Source organism: Cimex lectularius, unplaced genomic scaffold (genome assembly GCF_000648675.2).
Source record: "Cimex lectularius strain Harlan isolate CLEC.00 unplaced genomic scaffold, Clec_2.1 scaffold59, whole genome shotgun sequence".
NCBI classification, from domain to species: domain Eukaryota; kingdom Metazoa; phylum Arthropoda; class Insecta; order Hemiptera; family Cimicidae; genus Cimex; species Cimex lectularius.
Genome location: NW_019392794.1, coordinates 217,144 through 226,573, shown reverse-complemented (window position 1 = coordinate 226,573; position 9,430 = coordinate 217,144). Strand labels below are relative to the sequence as shown.

At 30.5% G+C, this 9,430-nt stretch overlaps 1 protein-coding gene across 8 annotated transcripts in view; it reads right to left on the bottom strand.

Moving 5' to 3' along the window:
- The window catches only part of LOC106661854, a 141,693-nt gene that overhangs the window by 3,319 nt on the left and 128,944 nt on the right, over positions 1-9,430 (bottom strand). For 5 of the 8 annotated variants that reach the window (XM_024227927.1, XM_024227928.1, XM_024227929.1 and 2 more), the window contains 2 exons: positions 8,727-8,789; positions 2,708-5,343 (listed from right to left, as the gene is read on the bottom strand). In XM_024227927.1, coding sequence (XP_024083695.1) covers positions 4,527-5,343; positions 8,727-8,728 — 819 coding nt within the window. In that variant the 5' untranslated portion in view covers positions 8,729-8,789 and the 3' untranslated portion in view covers positions 2,708-4,526. Of the gene's footprint in view, positions 1-618; positions 810-2,707; positions 5,344-8,726; positions 8,790-9,430 lie in introns of those variants that run through there. The other 3 variants (XM_014385567.2, XM_024227932.1, XM_024227933.1) reach the window with 1 other exon arrangement.

Genomic DNA, 9,430 nt, shown 5'->3' with positions numbered 1-9,430 from the left:
GCCCTGAAGATGATCTCAATAAAGATCGTAACGTTGGCACGATAAAGAAAATGTTTTTCTGAAACCTACATCACACCAGACGGCATCTCACGATTTCTAAATAAATATGTTTTAACGTGCATCATTTTCAGTAATGGTGGATTTCTTACTCTTTTTTGTAGTATCATCATCAACATTTATGTCAGTTGAATAGAAATAAGTTGAATAAAGCATTACACGTACGTTGCTGGTCATTCCTAGATCTGCCAATCTATTGCTGATTTTGTCTATCAGATCTGGCTGATTTGAGACCATCAAGCTACACATCCATTTTAAGGCCACAACACAAAATAGGCCAAAACTAAAGTGCATTTCTATTTAACCTCATCCTGTCGAGGTACTTTAAAATACAAATTGGAACACCATTCTCCCCAGCCACCATGCCAAAGTGAGTGTGCCACATGGCAACATACTACTTATTTTTATGTTATACGGGTAGCTTCAGAAATACAGACAACTACTTATAATTTAATTTAATTGTGAAATCAATTTTGTAGGTTATCTGTTTCCCCTTTTTTCTATTTTCTGTTTGCATACACAATTTCTCTAAAATAATTCGAAACAGATTTCTCAGTTTACCTTTCCGCAGACATACAGTTCTGGTGGGAATTGTTGGGAAGCTGGAGGACTCTGTAGAGGGCTTGGTGTCGCTGATCTGCTGTGGGGCGACTGGAGGTAAAGGAGAGATGGCCTTTTGTTCCTTTTCTCTTGCCTCCTCCGCTCGTGGCGGACTGCCACAGCAGGCATTGCACCGATCATTGCGGCCTCGTCTAAAGTAACAAAACAGAAAGAAAACAATCATCATCAACAGGCCTTTAAATAGTATCTTATTATTGGCATTTTATTGTGAGATTGTTAAAGTTGCTTCAATCAAATTTTTATAACTGGTAAACATTAAGAATTGAGTAAATTGTATTATTAAATATACGTGTTAATGATGACTGCTGTAATGTTATTTGTTACTTCTTGTTATTTTCATTTCTTGAAAATAAACTGTTTTATTAAACTCAATTTTTTATACCAGACGATGACCAACATAGAACAATTTTTTTTAAAAATTTTCCTAAAGGGTTGTTTTGTTTTATTTTTAATCTAAAGTGATACATAAATGTAATAATTAATAATTGCATTATAATAACAAAATTTATTATAAAAACTATAAATTTTTTTTTTTTGAATGGAGACATTCATGTCAGTTCAACAGCAGATCTGGTATCGTCTGGTACTTGCTGATCAGCATAGTATTGCTTTTCATCATTTTTAAGTAAATTGTAAGTACAACTTTCACAATCCACATATTTTCGTTAATGATTTTGAATTGAAAATGTAAGTTGGACAATACCTTACCTTGTCTGAAGTTTATTTTTTGGAAATTTTTTTACGTCACAAAAAATTTAGTTTTTACATTGTTTTAGAATTTAAGAGCTTGGTTATTGATTAATTATTAATCGCTGGATTCCTTGTGATGGATTATTTTCATTTTGAGTTTGAGTCTCTATTTACGTCATGTTTGTAAAATCAAGATTTAACATCGGGTATTTAAAACATTACAGCCCTGGTATGCTGTTTATGAGTGCTGAAATTGAAACACCATTTACAACATAATTTACACAATATTATATAGAATTGATTTCGAAGATTTATTTTTCATGTTTGTTCAACATTTATTTTAGGTGAAAGGAGTAAAATAAATTTGGTCTTGATCAATTGCGTTTATTTCAATGATAAGCTTATATAAAACTGTACAAAACGAACAGAATTGTGCACAAGAACAACAGTAAAAAAAGTAATTAACTAAAATATACAGAATTAATTATGTAGGAGAGAGCACGAGAGTAAAAACACCTTATTTTTTCCACTTTTACCTTGATGCAAAGAAATCATTTCCGAGCTAATGCGATATGCTAATACAAAACATAATTTCATCATACAAGCAAAATGATTTTTTTTTATCAAATAATAATCACAATTTATGATATTTACACACAATATTTTTTTCTCACTTTATCTTGGTTTTTAAAATAAATCTAGATATTCTTAAGTAAAGATTTGCTAAGTTAATAAGACAACTTCAGTCTTTTGATGGGTAAGCTGAGTATAGCATGAAGCAATACAATTATCACATATGAAAGACAAAAATCATAAATACATAAGATCGAGATAAATTCGTACTTAATATTAAATTAGAAAATTAAAAACAAATCTGTGCTTAAACATTGACTGGAATGAAATAAGGGCAAATTTGGAACAAGAAAGTCCTCAAAAGAATTGTTACATTGATACAAAAAATTATTGATAAACTAAAGCAATAATTTTGTTTATAAATTCGTAATTTAAGAATTCATAAGAGTAAATCTTGATTGTAAATAGCTTATAAAGGCAATGTTAATATATTTACAAATCTTTTAAATTTGTTTACGCGAACAGTTATTTTTATGATCAAGTTTTTAAATATATCGGTTTTTCTCCAGCTTATAATAACGCCTCACATTCCACCGTCCAAAAGTTTAATAAATGAAAAAAGAAAATATATGGTATTGTAAAATTGGCATAATTGCATAAATAAAAAAAATAAAAGAAATAATAATAAAAAACAATTTAAAAAAACATACATGCAACTAAAAACCAGCAATTTTTTTTTATACATATAATAAATGATAAATGTGGAACTTGCAATTATTATAAAAAAATAATGAATTTTAAATAGACAAATTATAGAAATAAAATGCTTAAAAATTTGATCAGCATGAGTAATTGACGTTTTTGCATTAAATTGCAAATGTTTAAAACTGTTACAACTACTTTATAGTGTTATTTATTACTGATTATTGGAAGAAATACTACACGTATTAAAACAGACACTAAATGGAATTCTAATATTTTTATATCAGCAGACTACGTATAAATAAAAAGATATAATACATTGCTTGGTACAAAATTAATAGAGTGAAAAAATCAAATTTGATTAGCAAAGTGATTTTTGTGGCAAAATGGAATCTTTCTTTGTTGTTTTCATTCAGTAACCTTAACTTACATAAGTTAACTTCCATATTGTGTCAATCAAATTTTATTCTTAAATTATTATATTAATGTTGTTACAATAATACAAATAATACTTTCATTATATTTTTATATTTGTATACAGAGAATAGAATATAATTATTATTGAGCATTTGTTTACTGTTTTAATCATGCAGATTAATGCTTTATATTATACAATGTTACAAAGAACAAATTGTAATTATTTTAATTGTATCAAAGTAATGATTGTGTTTTTATTTATTTATTTTTTTAAATTAAGCAAATATAAATTTCTCCTATGCACGTCTTCAATTACCTCTCTCTCATCATCAAAATTACATACGTTTTTGTTTATTGGACCCAACCCCAATTTACATCAATAACATTATTTTTCCATTTTCTGAAACTACATTCAGGCAGAACCAGCTGTGGTTACACTAACAACTAAAAAGGATTGGAAAAAATTGGACGAGTGGCAGGTTCGAAGCAAAAATGGGAAACGTTCAGTTTCAATGCTGTGTTTTCAATTTATTTGTATTCAAATGCAATTCCTCATTTACTTTATTTTTGCTGGAATATTTATAATATTTAACACAAAAAAATTCCTATATGGCAATATGATAGTCAACACTACCTATACGCAAGAAGAAACATTTGTTGAAAATCTTAAAAGCTACAATTTTTTTCTCGAGTGACATTAATAAATTCGCAATATATTGAATTCTCACAATTACAATATTTAACTATTATGAGGTATCACAAAACATTTATTATGGACAAAGAAGTTGATATGTTGAATGCATTGTTAAACAATTAACCTTTTGGATGGCGACATTTCACTTTTGAATTTATTGAGACAAAACAAAAATCATTTTTTTCTGAGTATTACTTTTATTTTGAATGTTATTTTCAATATTTCTAAATATTTAAAATATATTATTTTAAAACATGTATACAAGCATTGAGTATTGCAATTATGCAAATGCATTTTTGAATTGGCCCAAATAATTAGAAATTGTAGCTACATATTCATAGAAAAATATAAATATTATCATTTTTATTAAGTACATAGGGTTAAAAGGGTATAAGTGAGGTACTATTAATGGAAATTGTAAGTGATGAAAAGTACAAATGTCTAAACCAGCTTTTGTTAAATAGAGGAAACACATAGTCTGAAACAAGTGGAACAATTATTTCTTAATAATATTACAAATATTTCAATATTTACCGTAATAAAACCAAACTTTTCGATGTCATGTAATCGCTCAACATCTACTTTCTCCCTGTATAAATATAAAATTACTCTGATAGTGTTATTTTCCAATAAATTAAATCGGTACATAATTCAATAAACACGGGACTCCCTTGGACCGCATTTATGAATCAAATAATGTTTGGTTAGCGTCGTATCATTGAAGCAGAATTGTCGTTCAGCATACTCAAATCGTTAGTAGAGTTAGAAGAGTTCATTTCTCATAAAATTCGAGGTTGTCGTAATATCTAGCCGTAATCAATTCTCTTTTTTCTGGACTTGGCGAATAGCTCATATTTACTGCATTCTCCCTAGAAAATCTTTCAAATGTATCTTCTTCGCCTTTTTCAGAGATTTCTTCCTCGAGTATTCTTTCTAAATCTGATCGCGGAGTGGATACCGATAAAGGCGGCGGAGATTTGAGAGTGGGTGAAAAGTGCACTGGTGTTATTCCATTTATATCAGCTTCAAGGAGATGCTCTTCTCTGCTCCTCGATTCCCCTTTTGTCGTCAAACAGCCGGTTTCAACATCCCTCACGAGTCGATGGCCTGATTTCGATCGTGTCAACTGCCTCTGCACGTACTCAGCCAGGTCATCCTCTTCTTTCTTTGCGATAATCTTGTTCAGTATTATAAAAAATAGCCCGAGGATTATTGCTCCAAGGCCAGAGACAAATAGCTCGTTGAACCATCTGTAATCTTTGCTCCAATTATCAAGGTCGTCTGGTATGAGGCCGGAGCCAAGAAGGAAAAGGCCCAAAACGAGGAAGACTACTCCGATGTGGAGCATTCCGACGCTGGAGACGACTTTGTCCTCGGCGACTTTCGGCTTTCTGTAACCTCGGCGACTCTTCCTTTTTTCCAGGCTTCCTGTGCTGTTCCTCGGACTGGCACATGATGATCGTGATTCTCCCAGGCCCGACTCTGTTGACTGCGAACTGTATCTTCGTTCCTTGGCCCGTTTCTGTTCATTTCTGCGCTTTCTCTGCCTTTTGATGGCAAGCGCCGAGTGCAATCCTACTGCATGCATCCTGCAATCAATGTTGACTCATACAATTTTGAAAATAAAGTATATAATTTATTAATATAAAACATTTATAGACTTCCCAGAAAGGAAAAAAAAGAAGGGAAAACATAAGAAACAGACAGGGTAAAGCGTACAGTTGTTTTATATGTACACAAAAATTTAAGGGCGTCACTATTTCTATTATCCAATGGGGAAATTGACATCTTTTTGTAAATATAATAAAATTTTCTCTTCTTACTTTGTTAGAAGATAATTTTTAATACTTGAAGTTTTTTAACCATTTGTTTAAAAAATAGTTATGATTAGGGATAAGATTTCAGAATGATTGCAAATTTTGTTTGCTTAAATTTATCTTCTTTTTCAATCACTTCAATCATCGGTCAAAATATTGATTTTTAAATTTTAATTCAATGTTTATGGAAGTGGGATCACATGTGTCAATGAAACTTTTTTGGTGATACTAGGTCGAAAAATATATCATGTCAGATTCTCATACTTACCAATGGGTCCTTGGAACCGAGAAAAAATATTTGAAGTAAATTACCTTTTTTTTAACTATGGGTTTCTGTCTTTGCTCTGAATGTATAAAGATTATTATTTATCAGTCGATTCCTTTTTTACATAGGAAAAAAATAATGAGCAAGATTGTATTAAATGAGATTAGCTATATAAACAATTACAAAAAGTGAAGAGGTCTTAATAAAGAGGCCAGAAAAATTTGTTTAAAAAAATTTTGATTGGTTTTAAGCACCCTTTACATACTTTAAATACATTTAATATCCAGTTATAATTTATGTACAGAAACCAAGATTATGCCAATACGTGTAGTTTATAAATTTCTAAGCCACCGTTAAAAATCCTAATTACAAATTTTTGGGAAAATAATTTTTTTTTCTTTTAACTTTTCGCCTTCCAAATGCCTGTGATTTTTTTCGATGATCACAAAAGTGGTGATAACTGTCAAACGATCACTCAGAAATGGTACACAAATTTAGAACTCTATAAACTCACATTTAAATATTATCTTAGTACATACTGTAAAACAATAACTTTAAATTAGTGATTAATTAGTATGTCATAAGTATATGCTTAAAATTGGAGCTAATAAAATCTGTGATTTTATGTATAATGAATATATGTATTAAATTTAAGCATTACCTCGTGCATCGTATATTTTTCAGTGTATCGTGTTTTACAATCTTGCCTTTATTTTGATTCATGAAAGTATAATAATAATTATCTTAGTCAACATTCTAGTTTTTTTTTGTAGTTTTTCAAGGTAAAAAATAAGTCATTACCGGGTTGATAGTGAAGATAAGTTTATTCAATCATATAGTGGTGAATTTTTACAGTCTCTTTTAGATTGTTTTAACCAATAATAAAATTTTGTAAGAATTATCGTATCGTTTATAATTAATTAGAGATTATGTGTATCAAAGGTATTCAGGAATTATTCACAAGAGCGGGTCTATTAGTCTAACTTCAGCCGTAGGATAATAAAAGCTGCTAGACCTTCAAGACCGTTTTGTCGTGTAAAACTGTAAACCCGTTGCGCCGTCTTTGCCAAAACTGAAGATCGAATTAAAGATTATTTAGATATCATGAGATGCGGTCTGGTGTGACCTAAGTTTTAGAAAAAACATTTTCTTTATCGTGCCAACGTTTCGATCTTTATTGAGATCATTTTCAGGGCTCAAAGAATTTGTTTTCTGCGTAATTGTGTCATTCTTCTAAGTCGTGTTGAGAGTGCCTCAACAATGTAGTTGTAGTTGTTTTTAAAGTAGCTACGATGTATGTTAAAGGTTATTAATTTGTGCACTTATGAGTTGTTTTAGTGTTAAATATTATATATTTCTAAGTTTTCGAGTATGATCTTTTTCTTGTACATCGTGCAATAATTTCATGCTTCTATGTATTTTTGAGGGTTCAAGGTCGTTTTCTGTGAGGTGAGTCGCGTAATTTTACTTTCCGTCATTGCCTCTAAACGACTGTTTATGTTTTTATATTAGGTTTTTTATTTTGCGTCTTGTCTGTTCAATGTATTGGTCTAAATGCATATATGTAATTTTTGTTGAGTGGGTTGGTTTTGTCAATGTCTTATTAGCTTTCTAATTGTGTCTGTGTCTAGTTCCCTTCTACAATCTTTCTAACCCTCCGTTCACACGTAATCATCCTACTACTTTAAGTCCCACCGACAAGAAAGTCTCTTTTAGACCTTGTCCTGTAATCTCCGTTCTCCCAGATTTCACGATGCTGCTGTCCCACTCTTGATCAGTTCCGTCGTGCCGACCAACTTCTATTCTTTAGTTTTCTCTCTTAATCTCTTGCTTACGGATGTGTTGAGTACTAGGAGCTTGAAGATAAACTTAAAATTGTTTACTGGAAGATAAACTTGAACTTCTAAAGATTTTTTTGTGTTTTATCTTCGGCTCCAAAAGGAGGTCCCACGTAACTGTACTGAATTAAAATCCTACCACAAACAATACTTTCTTGGCTTCTTCCTCTATCAGGTGATATCTCCCATCCCTCTCCCTGGATATACGACCTCTCACCTTCAGATTCTCCGCTCGAACTCCTTCCCGTCCTGATCAAAATCTCTTCAGACTCACAACTACTGCGTTCTCTATTCCCTTCCTCACTTTGTCCATCAAGCTCCATCACTATTCATGTTTAAGTCCTGTATATTTGATTACCTCTTGTCTTTACAACTTATCACCGACTATTTTTAATTTCCATAGTAGAATTTTTTATTTTATATGTTTATATTTTTTTTTTTGTAAATAGACATCTTCATATAGGCTTGGATCATTATAGATACGATATATTCATAGCTAATCTCAAAATAAATTTCATTTTTTTATTTTATTTAATTTAAAATGAGTATAATATTTTTGACTTATTATCAGCAATAAAGGTTGCAGTAAAATCAGTCAGCCCACATCTGTAGTACATATCTCCCTTGTGATAACTAAATTTTTGTTCTTAATACATTTTTTACTGTAACAAAAAAAAATTTAGTTTTTGTTGGACAAAAATCCAGGCTGAAGTTGTGACGTTTTATATATATTTTTTAAAAATTATGTTCTTTAAAAAAAGTGCTTAATGTTTAAAAAATTAAACACGTTTTTGGATTAGTGACGCTCTCAAAAATAGGAAAGTAAATTAATGCTATTAAGAAATAGTGTCGTATTTCACAGAAAACTAAGAAAAATATTATGATAACAAAAGTATACACACAAATAAACAAAAGTACATGTGGTAGAAATTATTCGCTAGTTAAGAAGACTATAGATTATGAAGTCAATGGAGTTCAGCAGAAAAATTGAATTTAGACCCAAAGTTAATTGAAAAAAATATTTACTCACAAAAATATTTTGATTTACTTACATTAAGCCAATCGAATGTCAAATTTGGGCCGATAAAATTAGTTACAAAAATTAAACGCCTGTTCTGAAAAATAGAATTCATGTTTTAAAAATTTACATAATACATTTATTTTTATAATACTTCAAAGACAAATAGGTGAAGAAATGGGTTTGGATTGGGCTTTATTTACTTTTATATTACGAATTTTTCTGTTATTCAGTGTGTCACATTTAATTTGAATGTACTTTTTTTAATATTTAACCAAACTAATAGTAAACAAATTTAAACTGTTTGTCTACATAAAGAATTCACATTGTTAAAAAAAATTTAGTACTCATTAATATCCAATAATAAGCCTGGGACTTTATTACGTTCAAGTTAAGTACACTTTCTTGATGGAAGGATTGGATTCGCTGGATATTGGATGGCTTGGAACTATACAGTTTCACTACGTATTTCCAAAATGGAAGATTTCTGTCTTATAGAGAATAAGTTCAATTCACTAGTTTCATGGTCCGCTTGACCAATTAATATCTTACAATTAATTAAGGTTTTCAGTTGAGATAAAAAAGGTCAATGGCACGAACGGGATTCGAACCCACGACCTTCGGCTTGATACGCCGCTGCTCTACCACTTGAGCTATCGTGACCTCGATCCAGTCGGATACCAACTTCCCATCTCAACCACACCTTTTGAATTTTCCCTCCTTTTTGCCATTTTTCAA